This window comes from Heliangelus exortis, chromosome 25, assembly GCF_036169615.1.
Source record: "Heliangelus exortis chromosome 25, bHelExo1.hap1, whole genome shotgun sequence".
In the NCBI taxonomy this organism is placed as follows: domain Eukaryota; kingdom Metazoa; phylum Chordata; class Aves; order Apodiformes; family Trochilidae; genus Heliangelus; species Heliangelus exortis.
In genome coordinates, this window is record NC_092446.1 from 4,210,687 (window position 1) to 4,227,386 (window position 16,700).

General features: G+C 48.9%; 1 protein-coding gene across 20 annotated transcripts in view; it reads left to right on the plus strand.

Annotated features, from left to right (window-relative positions):
• ANKS1A (ankyrin repeat and sterile alpha motif domain containing 1A) overlaps positions 1–16,700 on the plus strand; it is a 107,164-nt gene that overhangs the window by 72,745 nt on the left and 17,719 nt on the right. For 11 of the 20 annotated variants that reach the window (XR_011730550.1, XR_011730549.1, XR_011730551.1 and 8 more), the window contains one exon: positions 6,186–6,358. Coding sequence is in view for 16 of the 20 variants with exons in the window: in XM_071768371.1 (XP_071624472.1) it covers positions 6,186–6,358 (173 nt within the window). In the remaining 4 variants the exon portion in view is untranslated. The remainder of the gene's footprint in view (positions 1–6,185; positions 6,359–16,700) is intronic. The other 9 variants (XR_011730552.1, XM_071768387.1, XM_071768376.1 and 6 more) reach the window with 1 other exon arrangement.

The following is a 16,700-nucleotide window of genomic DNA, read 5'->3' on the forward strand; positions in this document are numbered from 1 at the left end:
GTCTCTGGGAATAGCAAACCCTGCACCAGGTTTGTGTTTGGGATCTGGGCTGGAGCAGCAGAGCTGAGACCAAATCTCAGTTAAAAATCTTCCTTAATTGCTCCTGCAGTGACCTGACTGTGTGCCTTGGCTCTGCAGCCTCCAACAGGATTGTTTTGCCATTTTACCACCTTTTTTCCTCTACATTTCAATCCTTTTGAGGAGAAGTTGGAGGTGAAACTAATAGAGGAAGGGTGCAAACGTCTCTGGATGTGTCTCCCTGTTCTTTGCAGAGTAGAGAAATCACCACCCCTTTCCCACCTGATTGTCTTTACATTTCCAAGCTGCTCAGGAGAGTTTATTTTAATTCTTTTCTTCCCAGGATGCAGCTTTGCTCTGGGAACCAGCAGTCTGGTCAGGAATCTGTCCCCTCCACAGCTGCAAGCAGAGCCACATGTCCTCAGAGCATTGTCTCCCAGGAGGAGCAGAGTCTGGGTCTCCTCCTTCAAAGGAGGAGATAATTGCTTGGCTTTAATGGTGCCTTTTGAAACAGAGCTTTTTGTAGTGAGACACAGCCTACAGAGCTTGATGAAATGGATGCTGAGGAACTCTGCTGTCTGGGGACCAAAGGTGCCTGAGTATCATGTACAGCTCAAAGGGGTTCAGAAAATCTGCATCCCCAAATTGTTGTGGTAGGAAATCCTTTCCTTTGGTCAGACCACCAGCTCTGGCAGTGCTGTCCCTTGGGGTGCTGCCTGGCTGACAGAGAGCCACCATTCCAAAAGCTGGGAATAATCCTGCTTGTGCAGGGAGTGGATTTTGGGGGGTGTCCTCCCCGGCCACTTCTGTTAGGGCAGCAACCGTGCTGGGAGCAGGAGTGGGGTGATCCCAGTTGTAGGTCAGCAGGGGTGTCAGGGTGGCTGTGCCCTTGGGATGTGGTTAAGGTGCCACATGCCTCAGCTTAGGCATTGTTGGGGTTTTTTTTTAATATTCCTGTAGGAATGGATACCTCCTGAACAAGGCTGCTGGGCAGGAGAGCTGCTTCCCCCCTGTCCTTTAAGCGTGGCTTCTCTGCCTTGAAATCAGGAGCAAAACCAAAAAGCAGAACTCAGGAGCTTCTTGGCTTTTACTGCAGCGTGCTGGAGGCTGCTGGAGAGCTGCCACCACGAGGGATTCTGTCCTTTTAAATCCTTCACCTCCAAACTGCTGCCTGGGAAGTGCTGGGGGTGGGAGATGCAAACGCGGAGCCGCAGGGGCAGCTGCTTGCTGTAACCCGGCTGATCTCCCCTCCCATTGTCACTGGGATTTTTGGTGAGAAGGGATATTCCCTGTATATTCCCAGTGGGAGTTTAACCTGTGCCTGCTCTAGACTTACCAGGGCTTGTGCTTTCTGGGGTGAAAACCTTTGCAAGGGGGTGCTGGTTGGGTTTTGGGGCTGTTGCAATGAAACCCTTGCAGCATTCAGCTGTGTGAGAAACCCTCCCTTCCCCGAGCCCCTCCAGAGCTGTAGCAGTGCCTGTGATGGATCGATAGCATCAGTGAGAAAGGTCTAACATGGAGGGGAGAGGAGGAGCCAGCCCTTCAGCAAAAGCTGCTCTTGTGCAGGGAGGTTTCAGCAAGATGGACACTTGTCTCTGGAAGCAGGAGCTGCCTTGTCCTTCACCCAGGTGTTTCTCTGTGGGTTCGGCTGCGTTCTGCTCAGTTTGGGATCCCTTTTTGGCAGATCAGCTGCTGGGACATATTCCCTGTTTCTCCTGCCTTCTCTGTGAGTGCAGCTGGGTGGGCAGAGCTCTGCCAGCCCCTTGGTGCCAGGGTGGAGGCTGCCATGGGGTGCCTGCACCCTGAGACTTTGGGTTTCCAGCACCTTTTGGCTTTTGCTCCTCAGGACTTTGCCAGGGCTGTTTTAATACTTCAGATCATGACATGAATGTGGAGGGAGCTGCAGGCAACTTTCCAAATGTTCTCACATTCCCAAAAAACAGGTGGACTTTGAGGGTATGGAGACTCCTGACTGGTTGGGTGTCTGGAATTGCTAATTTGCCTGTAAAGGTAAAGTGCCTTTGCAGTTACAGCAGAGATAAGTATGTTTGGAGTCTGTTTACACAGTTGTTGCATAGAACTGACTCTAGGAGAAACCTGGACCCTTGGAGTCAGGCTGGAACTAGCCCAGGCCCAGAGACACTTGGTTTCAGTCCCTGCTGTGCCCCAGACCCCCCATACAGATTTGGGCAGATGTTTCTGTTCCATCAAGCTCTCCTCTGTAACACAGGGTACCAGAACTTGCCATGGTGTTATGGAACAGCACATGGGGTGTTACACTCCTGAGGCCCCTGGATGATGAGACCACTGGATGGATCCTGGCCCTCTCCTTTCCTGTTAGAGCTTGCAAGAAACTCTTCCAAATGTAAATCCTGAGGGTAGGATCACAGAATACCAGGTTGGAAGGGATCTCAAGGTATAAGCAGAAGGAAAGAAGTCTATCATGTTGGATCCATGAGTACTTTTTGGAGGTTGGGGAATTGAGGAACACCATCTGAAGGGATGCTGGATTCCACCTAACCTTTCCCTTAAAGTTGTTTTTGGCCTGGGAACAGACATTTGGACTCAGTCTGTGTGTCTGAGTGGTTTGCTGTCACAGGGGTATTTAGCTCCAAGAGCTGCTTCTGATCATCTCTTCCTTCTCAAGGTGGGCAGGGGGGTGCTGAACTTCCAGCAGAAACTCAGCCCCCCCTCCATGCTGCAGCTGCTCATCCCTCTGCTGCCTTTTAACCAGAAACCTGAGTGCTGCTCATTGGGTTACAGACATTTGTCAGGCAGTGTTTCTGTCCCCAGAAATAGAGGAGAGGAGTGGTCTGTGCTCAATAAATCAGGCTGCTGCAGGCAGGAGCCATGCAGCACTGGACAGGGCATTAATTCTCCTGAACATGCCTGGTGTTTGGCTTGACAAAAGAGGGAGAAAATTCTTAGCAATCTACATTTGGCTGATTGATCTTGGTTCCAGTAAACTCAGATGCTGGCTGTATTTCTTCCATCAGCTGGCACTAATGACTGCTTCCTCCATGCACATCCATCCTGCCTCATGCACTGCCTGAATTTCCAGTGGGTTTAAGAACCTTCAGCTGACCATCACCCCCAGCTGTGGCAATACCTGCTTGGCTTCTTCCACCTTACCTGTGGAGAGTGGTTTCATCAGCACTTGCTTGCCCTGGCAGTTTTACCTTGGTCCTGTGTCTTCAGAGCACTCCAGGTCATCTCCAACTGGGATCAGTTTCCCATGGGCAAACAGGGTGATGCTTTTTATCTGGCACAGCCCATGTATTTATTTCTTCCTCCAAACGGGCTCAATCTTTGGACTAAAGGTCATTATTGAAACAATAACTTGGAAAAGGACCTATAAGAGCCCCACTAGCCCTCTCCCTTTCCTGTTTTCTTTGAAGCCTGCTGCGTTACTTGAAAAATGTCTTGCAAGAGGAACTCAAGTGCTTGGCTTGGTTTTTTTGCAGCTTTTAAATGCTCTCGTTATTTCTAACTATGTTTTATCAACTGTTCTCCATTCTGCCATCTGCAGACTTTTTGAAGGTAGAATCTCTAAAATGTGGGGCACAAGGAGAAGGATGGAGCTGAGAATTAGGAGTTTGTTTTCATCAGAAGTTGTGATACCAGGCTCTTGCTGGGAGGCACAGTGACTGGGATTCAGCTGTTGTCCTTGTAACATGCAAATATCCAGAGTATTTTGGCCTTCTTAGGATATTTTGGGGCATCTCTAGTCTTCTCTTTAAAGTAAACCCTTCATTCCCTTCCCCCGTTCATTTTCTCTTCATTTGAAGGTTTTTAAAACCAGAAAAGCTGCACCTGGAGCCACTGTAGTTTTCCCCTTTAAAAGCAAAAATATGTTTGCAAGTGTACAAAAGGCTAAAGAGAGTAAATAATTTTTTTTAATGAAATTCAGGAGCTCGGAGGAAGGAACTGCTGTGGTTTCATCCCCCCTGCCAGTACCCAGACTGCGTCCAGAAACGCTGTAGTAGGCAGCAAGCAGTTTCCTCACCTCTTTCTTGATAAATTAATTCCACACCAGCCACAAATCACTTGGAACTGTCAAAGCAGACCTGGAACACAATTTTTTTTTTTTTTTTTTAATTTTTTTTTTTAATAAACTCAAGCAGTGCAGCCCATCACCGTGGAATAAATACTGAGAAGTCAGTGCTTTTCACCAGAGAGTGACAGAGCCGCCGTCTCCCTCCCCTCTCCTGCAGCTTCTGCTGCCGAAGGCGGCGGCTGGGAAGGCTGGGAGGAGGGGTAAGAGGATGAGGAGAAGGGAGGGACAGAGCAGGAGACAGAGCAGGAGCCAGGACCGGCAGCGGATCGGGCTGGAGCTCGCTGCCTTCAGACAAAGCCCCCGCAGCGCTCGGCGCGGCCGCGGCATCTCCGGAGGGAGGAGGCGGCTGCCGGAGGGAAGGATGGAGCCCATGGCATGAATTCCAGGTTTAGATGCTGCCCTCCCGCACGGGCTGTGTTATAAGGGAGGGAGACGGAAACCTTTTGTCATCTCCACGTTTCTGGTGCTGCAGCTCGCCTGGCAGAGGAGCAGGAGCCTTCCTGGCCGCCAGAGCAGCAGCAGCCCCATCCCCAACCATCTCCAGGCACCACTCTGAGCTCTGCTTTGTGCAGCCACTGCAACGGGCAGGGGTGGGAAGGATGGCTTGGAAAGGACCAAACAGTTTCAGCTGACCTGAAGGTTCCCTGAAAGCAAACTTGCTTTTCCTGCTCATCTTTTTATTTGAATATATCCTTGAAACCGATGGGCTCGTAAGAAGCCTGAAAAATTCTGCCTGGCCTGCCTAACAAATTCCCTGATGAAAAGGAGATCTCTGAACTTTTTTTTTTTGTCATCTCTAAAGGTCTCAAGCTTGTCTAGAAGAGAGTAACAAGTCACTGGACTGGGGGAAGGGAGAGCTTGTCTGCACAGCTTCTGTGAGGTGTTGGGAAGAATTTCATTTATCAGAGGCTGAGAGGAGGTGCCAGGGCATGGCTTGGACTTGAGCTGCTGCAGGAAGAGGAGAGAGTGTGCTTGCCTTGGGTTTCTTTTTGCTTTGACGTGGGTTGGAAGGGAGGAACTGAAATGCTGCTTGCTCCAAAGCTGCTCCCTGTTTGAGTGAGGGGCTGGGGTGCAGCAGCCCTGCTGGGCTGAAGAAAATGAAGGAAGGAGAAAGAGAAACGTGCACCGAGCACCTGGCAGGACTGAACGTGCTGGGTGGAACCCATCCTGATCCCTCTGCCTCCCTCGCTGTCAGCCAGTGCAGCAGCCTGGTTGGACTCTCTGGTGTGGCCAGCCTGGTCCCAGCAGCCCGTGGAAATGCTGGGGGTGTGGATGGCTGGTGAAATGCCAGTGCCAGGACTCTCCCACCTGTGCTTGGGGTCCCCGATGCCTCCGCTCCTCCTAACACCGTAACGGCGAGAAAAAGCCCTTACCATGGTTTGCCTCTTTCAGGACTGCTTAGGGAAAAAAAGTATAAGCCCTGCTTTTTCTCTGCTGCAGTTTGTGTGCTTTCTTTGTCTTGCATGTCTTCCCGTGGACAGCTGCTCTAGTCTGGCTTCTGCTGCTTTTCTCAGAGTCCACCGTGTCTGTTTTGTGTCTGGGCTGCATGAAGATGTATTTGCTCTCTAGCTGCTTTGTGGCTCCGGTGCAGAGGGTCCCGCATCCGAAGTTGCATGGACCAGAGGACCTGCAGAGCTCTGGGTGTGCCTGAGGGGCTCTGCTCCATTCCCTCCCACCTGCGACTGGCAGGGGATGCCCCGGGGGGAAGTTTGCTGCCCTCCCCCCGCCCCCTTCAGCCCAGCCAAGGAGTGGATCCGCATCCCGGTGGGGTTGGGCTTCCTATGTTTGCCTGGCAAGGACTTCACCCAAGCCCCCAGCACGGTGCATGTGACGATGCCACGGTCCCAGCAGTGCTCCTAAACACTTTGCCCGGGCAGGGCATTTCTTTTTCTGAGTCTTAACCAGGATACAAATTAAACCCCCCCCTAAGCCCCCAGCCCGCTGAAGCGCTTGGAAACTTTTTGTCCATGCTCTGTGCACCCAAGAGGAATTTGTCTGCCGGCTGATTTGTTGTACTCTGACCGTAATTTTTTGAATAATTTTTTAATTTTTCCTTTGAGTTTCTCGATGGTAATGACTATGATGTGGCAATGCCATCTGTCTTCCTCAGAGTGCCGCTGCTACCGCCTCAACGGTTTCTCCCTTTTCAAGCGTCTGCCGCTTCCTCTCTCGTCAGGTTCCCGGGTGCTGGAGCAGAGTGTTGGGGAGTGGTTGGAGTCCCTTGGCCTGCAGCAGTATGAGAGCAAACTGCTTCTCAACGGCTTCGACGATGTCCGTTTCCTGGTGAGTGGCTGGGTGGCACCCACAAGCTCCAACAAATGTGGTTTTTGCTTTTTTTTTTTTTTTTTTTTTTTTGGCTAAATCTTGTTCCTGATCTTACCAGGTGCAGGGTTGGGTGCTGCAGCCCCAGCAGAACGGGCTTTGGGGTGTGTTGGGTAAAAGGAGGCAGTGAGGGTCGTGTTGGGGTGTTCATCTTCACTTTGAATTCAGCTGTGAGATGGTTTTCTCTCAGTTTTGATCTTAAATTGTATTTACTCTGCCCCCCCTAAATCTTTACAATCCAATTTACTCCAGAAATGGGAACTGTAGCTCACGAGTGTTTTGGAGAGCTCCCAGAGCACTCTGTGTTCTGGACCATGAAGGAGGTGGTGGACTTCTTGTTGGAAGTATCCTTACTCTAAGCATGCAGGATGTTAATGAACTGTACCTAATTGCACTGACACTGGTGGCTCTGAAACCCAAGGTGGGAGTGCTTCATGTTGAGGGTTTGGGGTTTTTTTCCACTAAGGAACTTAAAGCAGCACAGTGTAAAAATCTGAGCTTCTCTGGAGCAGTGAAGTGTAAAGACAAAAAGTTTTGGTGCTGCTCTTCCTGCATAGCATAAAAAAAATTTCAGAGTGTTGACTCCCAAGTTTTGCAAATCAAGAATTTATGAAAATGGATGTAAACCTTTGGAGATGTCATTTGGACTTAATAATCTCCAACCTTGGAAAGGGACTGGGGACATCCCTTGAGTGGATGGTGTGGAGAGAGAACACCAGGAGGATGTGTGCTGGATGGAGAGGGCTTGGGGAGCACAGTGGTGAGGGGGGCTTGGGGGACACATGGAGGGAAGGGAACACTGGGTAGGGCATGGATGGTGGGACAAGGAGGAGCACAGCCCAGCAGGGTCATTGGGGTATTTGAAGAATCATGGAATTGTTTTGGGTTGGAAAAAAACTTTTAAGATCAAGTCCAGCCATTAGCCAGCACTGCCAAGGCCACCACTAAACCCTGTCCCTGGAGGCAGGGTGTAATTATGCTTTTTAAAAATGACCTGACCAAGAGGATAAATGTCCCTGTGAATGGCATGGGATCTCCAAGCACCCCTGTAAGCTGAATAGGGTGGCATGATCCATACCCCTTGGCCTCTTGTCCCCCCTTCCCCTGGCACTGCCCTGGAGCTGAGTTTTGCTGTGCTTTGAGCACCTTCAGCAGAGTTCCTGCTGGTGACAGGCAGTGGTCTCACCACACACCCTCCTGCCTTTACAGCACCCTACAGCTCTCTGTGGCACCTTCCCTCTTCCCTGGGGGGGAATTGCAGGTAAGCTGTGCCCCACAGAAGCCCTGGGCACCCTTAGGGGGTTCTGGATTCCCAGTGTCCCTCCCAGGTGGTCCCAACCCTCTGGTGGACCCAGGACCCACTGTGCTTCAGGCAGGTGAAGCCAACTCCATGCAAGGTTTCAGCATCACCCACACCCTGGGGTGGTCTCATTCAACTTCTGGGATGCTCTGGGGGTGGTGTAGTGAATTTAAATGAAATAATACTCCATAGATCCCTGCTTGGAACTCTCTGCTGATGGATCTTTGACCTTTGTGGTATCAGAGGGCTGCTCTCAATCCAGCAGTTAGCAGATCAAAACACCTTTGCTCTGCCTGGCCCTGCCTGACAGGGGTGATGATAGACCTCTCTCAGCACAGAAGTTTAATAACAGAGGAAATTAACTTTCCACTTGTCCCCAGAGAGGTAGGAACTGGTGGCTGGGAAGCAGGGATTTTTATTGTCTGGACTTCAGGCTGTAAATAGTAACACTTGGTTGCAAACTGCCTGGTGCAGGATTTTGTCATTCGTAAGAGGGAAGCAAAGGCTTTGTGTAGATGTCTCATGATGTGGTTTTATGGTGGATGTGGTAGGAGGTGCTTTTTAATCACAGGGGGCTGATGTTCTTCTTCATCCAGTGCTGGGTCATCACTCCCAGTGCAGGAGATCAGCTTCTGCTGGTGGTGGGAGGTGGGACACTCCTCACTCACTCCTTTCCATTTTAAAAGCTTCCAATAATTTAACAAAAGTTTTCCTGCAAACCCTGGCTGAGTTTTGTTCTGCTCCTTATCCTTGTTACAAGGAAGTTGACTCTGGTACCCCTGCCAAGAGTGGCTTTAAAACCTTCCATCCAAGTCCTGGCAAACCTCAAGCTTACACAATTAGCCTGGTGTGAAAGTTTAATAATTAAGAATCTTTTCCTCTGTGGTTTTTACTTGCTTTTAGCTTCTGATGTGGGAGTAAAACCTGCAGGTAGAGTACTGATGAGGAACAAGCAGTTAATTTGTTTGGCCTACTGATTTTTGCTGCTCTCAGATGAATGGCTGAGGGTGGATGGTGCAGTGGGGAGGTGGCTGCTTGGCTCCTGGCATGGCAGGCTGGCCATCCCTTTTCTGGTTTACGTAGCAGTTTCTTTATTAACAGCCACCCTCAGTGGCTAACAAAGGATATTTGAAACTAAATGGCATTATTTTCCTGGAATTCAATGTTTTCTGTGAAAGGATTAGTCCCTGCTAGGGCCTCATGATGTGAAATATCTCATAGTCTGAAGATGGTTGGGTAATGGGTTGCAAATTGCCAGATGGGCTGCAGGGCTAATGAAGTTCTAGCAGCAAAAATGAAGAAGTTGGGTGTCTTTTGCTACAGAAACACTCTTGCTTTCTGGGTAAGATTTCACATGGCATTGCTCCCCACCTCCAGTAGGCTGAGGATGCAACTCCCTTTGCTGCTGGAGCCCCCAGGTGCCCTTTGGTGAGCAAACAAGAAGCTGATGCCTTGGGCAGACAAGCAAAGCATTGGGAGAGCAAACCCTGAGATGTGCAGTGATAAGACAGCTGTAAAACAGAGGCACCTCCTAGAAGAAGAGCTCTTTAATGTACTTGGATTGAACACTCAGCTTGCAGGAGGTGAGAACTCAAAGTAGGACGAGGAAGAGTCAAACTAAGAGTTTATCCTCTAACTGCAGGGGACTGGGGGAAATCCAGGAAAAAGTAGGTGTTTAAAAGGTACTTTCTAACCACCAGGTAGTATAGTGTTGGGAAGAGAAAAAAAGCCCCACAACTGTAGGGTGCAAGAGGCTGTCTGGTGGTTTTTGGTGCTTTTGTAGCCTGTACTTCAGTCAGTTCTGGTTTCTGGAATTCCTAATATCCTGGGTATTTTCAGTTGGTTCTTGTGTTAATTTGCACCCTGACCCCCACCCCGAGAAGGGAAATGATTCATTTGCACAGGATGGTCAAGTGATTTTGAAAAGTGCTCTGTATAAATATGGGGCTTCTTAATTTGACATTAAAATAGTGAGGCAGAAACATGCATTTATTTCCAGGAATAATAATTCCTTTCTTTTCAGAAACCCAGGGCTTTGTTAGTAGGTGATGAGCTGTGCTCTCTGGACACACAACCTCACTGGTGACAGCTCTGAGCAAACTGCAGCCCCAAGGAGCAGGAGGGAAAAATCATCCCCATCCCTCCTTTGGGGTCTGCTCCTCTGCTTTAACAGCTGAGAGGGACTTTGGGGACCTGCAGTTTTCACAGGTTTGTGTTGGAAAGACAGGGTTGGAGAGGTGATGTCCTGACATGGGTGTCTCTGCCTGTGCTGCTTCTATTCTGGGGGAATTGAGGACAAATAATAAGAGTATTACTTGTAGCACCAGTGAGTTCTGAGCTGTGTCAGGCAAAACTTGTAGGAATATTCTCACTTTTGGAACTGGCAGGCATTTTTTTGGATGGGTTAGCAGGTAAGAACAAGTGGACAGAACCAGGAGAAGGAGAAGGGAATGGCAAGTGTTAATCCATTAATGCAGTGACTGTCACCCAGCCTGGACACAGCTCCTGGGGATGGGGCACTTGCAGCCCCCAAGGCAGAGTTTCTTGATCAGTGTTTCCTTGATGTAAAATTCATGTTAAATCTGCAAAAGAAAACAAAATGCTGCAGTGTTTGCTTGTGGCACACAACAGCACCTCAGTGACCCTGACCAATTCCACAGCCCAAAACTTTAGGATGTTTCTGAGTGGTTCAAAGGATCCCAACTGAGTCTTGGCTCGGGGTGGATATTGCTAAGACAAATCAGCAGGATTATTTAAACACCAGTTTGATGTGACTTTAAAGCTGGCTTGCCATGTTTTGGGAAAGAGGCTGAAATTGAGGTTTAATTTCAGATGGTGCATAATCTTTTGGCTTGGCTGAGGGGAAGAAAAGGGCTATAAAAGATACTTGTTTTCTGAAATACTGAGTTCTCTTGCCAAACAGTAATATGCACAGATTGGGCCATGCTTCTCTGTCTGACAAAATCCTTATATTCCCTTGAAGTTGCCTCCAGCAGCTTTGTTGTGGTTCTTATGGGGGGTTTTTTGCTGAACCCCCCAGCACAAACCTGCTGCCCAGGGGAGTGGGTGCCCTTTGCTGGCTTGGGGTGATCAGATTGTGGCACTCAACTTCTACTCTTAATGTAAGGCTTTCATTCCAAGTGCAGGCAGTTCAGCCAGCCAGGGATTTAAAAAAAAAAAAAAAGAAGCTAAAAGGGAGATAAACTTTCAAATTCTGCTTCACTGCCTGCTGGAATTTGCTTGTTAGAGGGGAAAGGTTTATTTGTGTGATGGGTAAACATAATTGAAGCTGCTAGCTGAGACTTACTGGCATGGGTTGTGCTGTCCTTGACTTAGCAAAAATACAGCTTTGCAAGTAGAAAAAAGCCCTCAGCAGAATTGCATGCCAAATGTTGACAGGACTAATGAACCAGGGCTACCCCACCACCCAAAAGGAGCCCCAGCCCTGCTACCTCCCACGTGGAGCAAATGCAGCCCTGGGGTCTGCACGGGAGCCCCATTGCCTCATCCTTCACCAGAGGAGGGAAAGAAAAGGTCAGATCACAAACCCAGAGCAGTGAGTGAGCAGTGTCCTTCAGAAAAATGCACTATAAATCCACTTAATTGTCCTTGACTGGTAATGAGCTGGGGGAGCTGTAAGAGGAGGAAAAATGTCACAAGAATATGGACCAAGAGGGATTTGGCTGCTCCCAGAGCTCAGTCCTGTCTCCTGCCATCACCAGGGTGTCTGCAGCAGATGCTCCTTTCAGGAGGTCCATGGGAAGCTGGTTTTGCACTCTGAGTGCATCCCAGTGCCCTTGGAATGACCGAGAGGAAGAGCCCAGGCTGGGTTTGGGGACAGAGGGGACATGGCCAGTGTAAGAAGGAACTGCAGTAATTCGTGGTAGAATTCCCCCCCCCAGGAGCAGGCAAGGAAATGACATAACCTGTGCCCTCACTTGGAGTATTTTGTGGTCCCCCAGATCCCATAAACGTGTCTGAGATGTTTCCAAAAGCTTTTCCCTTCCCTCGGAGGGCTGAATGTTTGCTGCTACCCCAGGCAGCTTTTCAGGCTGACATCTGAGAAGGGCAAACCTCTGGCAATTGTTCCATTATTCTGTAGCTGAACTTTTTATTCAGTCCAAAGATATTTTGATTTACCAATGAGCAGGTAAAACCAGAACATAAACCATTTTTTATAGTTTTGTTCAGTTTTTTTTTTTTTTTAAATTGTTCAAGCCTGGGTTCCCAGGGAGTGTGTGGAAAGCAGCTCATGCTGATTTGATGAGACAGCATCAGGAACAGAAATCTGTTCTCCCTGCATTGTGCCCTGGGCTCCTCTGAGTTGCTTTTTCTTTCCTATTTTTCTTATAATTGGGGATAAGTGGTGAAAACACGATGGCACTGGAAGGATAGGGTGTCCACAAATAATTTAGAATGCTGACATTAACTTGGTTAAATGTATGTCAGTGCCATGTTAGATAACCCTGCAGTGGGTTTTGTTAGGGAAGAGCTTTTCCCTTCTCTGTGTGTGTTTGAGCAAATGGTTCCTAAAATTTCAGAGCTGAGGTTTTGGCTCAGTGTGTGAGCAGAACTGAAGTTCAGCTCAGTGAGTGTCTGGGGCTGAAGACACCTCTCCCAGCAGCCAGCTGGGAGTCTCCTTCACCCTACAAAAGTTCTGGGTGCTGGTTGATACCTTCACAATGTTCATTTTCACCCCATCACTGTCCTGCTGCAGTATGGGGCATCTCCTGGTGACCACAGTGAATTGTCACTCTTTTTTTGCATGGTTCCCAGATGCTGGTCCCCTGGGCTTTTAGCATGCTCTGCAACTGTGCACCTCAGAGCTTTTTTGCTCTGTCCATATAAAACTTGTCATTTTTTTGTAGTCATCTGGAGAAAACTGAGCTGACATCTTCCAGTGGTGTTTTGCACCCAGTAATGATCTGTGGAAGCAGTGACCTAGCAGGAATCCCATGGAGGAGGTTTTCCTCCTTACACACTTGGTGAAGCAAAGAGAAAACTTGGCAGCACTTGGAGAATAATTTAGTGTAGAGCCAGGTGAGCCCCCCTGTTGGTTCCAAGGTGGGTTCCAAACTCTGTTCATCCAGGCAGAAGCTCTTGAGTGCTTGGTTCTGGGTTTGTTCTTCCTGAAGCTCAGCCCTGCCCTGGGCTTTGGTGACTGAGTTTGGGAATGAGTCTGGCTGGAAGTAAACCCTGCTCATACCAACCCAGACATGGGGGGGATTTACCCTTCAAGGATTGCTAATCAGATTTAGGAGATCTTTTTGGTTTGGTTCATGGCAGCTGGCAGGTTTATTAGTGAAATGAATTTCATTTCTTTTTCTGAGCTAGGCAGGGAGAATGTCAGCCACGTGGTATTGTCAGGATTACTGACAGCCTCCTAGAACATTTCTCATGTGGTCCCCAGACTGATTGTGGTGCCTGGGATGAACACCCCATAAGAGCAGAATTGGACCCATGCTTGAGGGGTTTTGCCAAGTGTCTGAGTGGAAATCAATTCTTACAGTGAAATGAAGTTATTTTGATGGCTCTCCGGGGGGGTTCAGATGCTGCTTGGGTGGTTTACAAGGACTGGGCTTTAGCCATGATGGTGCTGGGGGGCTTTGGGGATTTCTCTAGAAGGGAATGATGAGGGCAGAGACATGGAGTGATCTGAGAGTTGAGGCTGTGCAGAAGCTCCCCAGGTGATGGAGATGGACTGCATGGAAAGCAGCAAGTTTGGAGTGGATTTTGTGGAGCAGAGTGAGTGGATCAGAACTGGCAATTTAGAGGATACTTACATTTGATTCATTAGTAGCTCCAGGCCCAATAAACATTAAAAAAGCCATTAAAGTAGCAGTTAATTTTTTTTTCCCCTCTAAATAAAATTGCCTGAAGTTGACAACCATGACCGATTCCCTCTGTTGCCATTGTCACACTGCCAGTCAGCATGGGGAAGAAAATCAAACAGAAATGAAGTGGCTGTGTGTTAATCTAGGATTTATTGTCAGATTTTGTGGAGGGCCACGTTCCACAATCAATGCTCTGCAAAGAGCTGGGACTTGGTTGTCGTGCCCTTCACTAAACAAATGTTTCTTTTCCCCAAGTTGCCACTGAACTGCCTCGAACTGCAGATACCAAGAAGGGGAGGTTTGAAACCTCCTGGATCACAAGACCTTTACAAATTACAACTCTGGATTTGTGGTGGCCAAGCCCTGCTACTCTGGCTCTGAGATTGGGGTGTGCAGGTCCTAATTTTGGGGTCAGCAGCCCACTTGGAGGTGAAGAAGCTGCTGGTGTGGAGGGGCTGAGAAGTTAGGGATGGCTGATGGAGCTGGAGATATTCAGCCTGTAGTCAAAGCTGTGCTGCTTTTTTTTTTTTTTTGCCTGTAAGAGGGGGTGGTGCTCTGTGCTATCTCCAGGTTCTCAGGTGAAGGAAAAGCCCCCAAGTGCAAATCATGCACTCCAAACCACCCCCAAACCCTGCAGGGAAAGAAGCAGCTTCCTCAGCTACTGGTAAATTTGGGGACAGGGAGCTCATTGCCACCAGCAGTGGCTTAGCCACCTCCTTAATTACCTTCTCTAATGCTCCTATTTCTGAATTTCCCTGCCTTCCCTTATCCCCAGGATGCTCCCCAAGGCTGTGGGACTGTGAATCCCAGCAGCTTTACACAAGTCTGGCAGCAGGAGCAGGCAGAGAGCTCCAGCAGGGCCACGTGGGGCTCTGAATCCTCTTGCTGGTCACATCACTGAGCCACAATCATCTGCTGGGCAGTATGAGCATCATGCTTCCATTAAGTTGCTGAAAGCTTCAGCTAGGCAGTACCTAGATGACCAAAATGAGGGTTCTTGATCCTTTTTCTTCACCTGAAAAGGAGAAACTGAAGTGGAAGGGAGTTACGGAAGGTGCAGCTTGTGTTTAGGCTGGGTCTGTGATGAGCTGGGTGCATCTCCATCTCCTTCATCCAGGCTTTTGGTTGCCAAAAGCAAAGCAGTAGCAGTGGCAGCAAAACCCTTGACAAGATGCAAATTGTCTTGAACATACAGAGGGGAAAAAGAGCTTTGAATGCATTAATCTAAGAAAAACATGAATGCTTTGGCTCCTGCAGCTGCCAGCACTGAGCTGTAGATGTTTGCAGAAGCCTTTGGAGGCTGGAAAAGCTGTGTTTGGGTTTTGCATCTGTTGCTTTTAATAGCAACCCCATTCTGGTCCCTGTCTTCCCTGCAGTCCCTTGCCTGTCTTTATTTAATACCAGGTTTGGTACCAGAGGCAGAGCTCACGTTAGGATTCATTAATGGGATTCATTAAACTCCAGCGAAGTCGCCGCGTCCTGTGCGAAACTTTCCCTGCCTCGGGCCCTTCCTTTGCTGGAGAGAGAGAATGGAGCAGGGCCAGGCTCTGGGCAAGAAGCAGCATCTGAAAATTGGGTAGTTAAATGCCTGCAGAGTGCCTGGCTGGAGGAGGATCTCTGGCAGATTGCAGCAGCTCAGGTTTTGGCAGGATTGCCTTGGGGTCACCTCGCCAGCAGTGGGGGTCGATGCAGCCACGATGCTGCCTCCTTCCAATGTAACCTCAGACTGAGCTTTGTGTTTTGTTTTGGGTTTTTTTCTTGCCTTTAATGAGAAACCTGGAGCCTCACAGGCTGTTTAATTACAGTGCAAGATGTGAAGCATGACTAAAGCAGAGCTTTTCTCTAAGCACTTGTGTTGCCACAGGCTGCACCAGGAGTCTTTGGGGCTCCCCAGATGAGGATGTGGGGTACAGATCTCTGTTGTCCTTTGGGGTGAAACAGAGGGCAGACGGTGCTCAGAAATTGTGTGTATTTGTGTCTTTCCACAGAGGAAGCTGAAGGCCAGTTTAGGGGGTGAAATGGTTTGACTTCATGATCTTGGAGGTCTCTTTCAACCTGAGTGACTCTATGAAAGTCCACCTGGAGTGGCTGGCAGTCAGTCTGCAGCCAAGGAGTGGGATGCACCTTGCCCAGTTTCTGCTGTCAGTGGCTGGGATGATGGTTCAGGCTCTTGGGAAGCAGAGGAGGATTCATCCAGGTGATGCATTTCACCCTGGAGTAGATGCACTGGAGAAATAGTCCCTTCCTTCAGCAAACACGTGTGGAGCAAACACGTGGTTGGAGCTCAGGAAGAAATTTTTGCTTCTGTGTCTATTGCAAAAAAAAAAAAGAAATTCAGACTCTGCTTCCTTGTGGATGTTTTGGGGATCATCCCAGCTCTTCTGGGAATAAAAAAAAATCACCCAAGATTTTTCTGTCAAGACTGATTAATATACACGTGTGGTGCTGTACTAAAAATCTGGCTTAACAAAGGGTGTGTGTCCTAGGAACAAGCCCTGAACAAGCCACTTGCAGCACAGGAAATGCTGAGGGCTGATTTCTGATGGAAACAAAGAGAAAAGTCTGAGGTGTTGGGATAAATGGGGCTTTCAGATGTCCCCTTCTCCCTCTGCACAGATGGAAGCGAGAGCTCTGGCTTGGGTGCAGCCCTGAGCCAGGGGAGATGTGCAGAGTGAAAAGCACTTGTCAAAATGAATGAAGTCTGAAATAGGTCTTTGGAAAGTCTTTTTGATTCTAATTGGCATTTCTGAGGCTGCTGCTGGAGGATCATAGAGGCAAACAGCAGAGTGAGCCCCTGGGTTCCTCTCCCCTTCCTCAGGCGTTTGCTGAATCCGTCCTCAGAGGACCCAGAGAGGGACTTAAAACAAGCAAACAAAAACCTGTACTGGGATATTGTTTAAAAATAAAAAAGAAACTCCTGCCCAAACCCCCTTGCAGCAGTTTTTCTGAATTGTAACCAAGAGGCTTTGTTTCACCTCTGTGACAAAAGCCTCGTTGGAGCTGCTGGGTGTGGATGTGTCTGTGGCCATCCCCTCCTTGGTCCAGCAAGAATCTGATTCCAGGACAGCTCCATCAGCCCCATGCCCAGCGTGATCCAGTGGTGCAGAGGTTGGGAAGGATGGAGCTGGCACTGGGAAGCAAGGAAGATGTGCCAGGAGAGGCAGGGAAG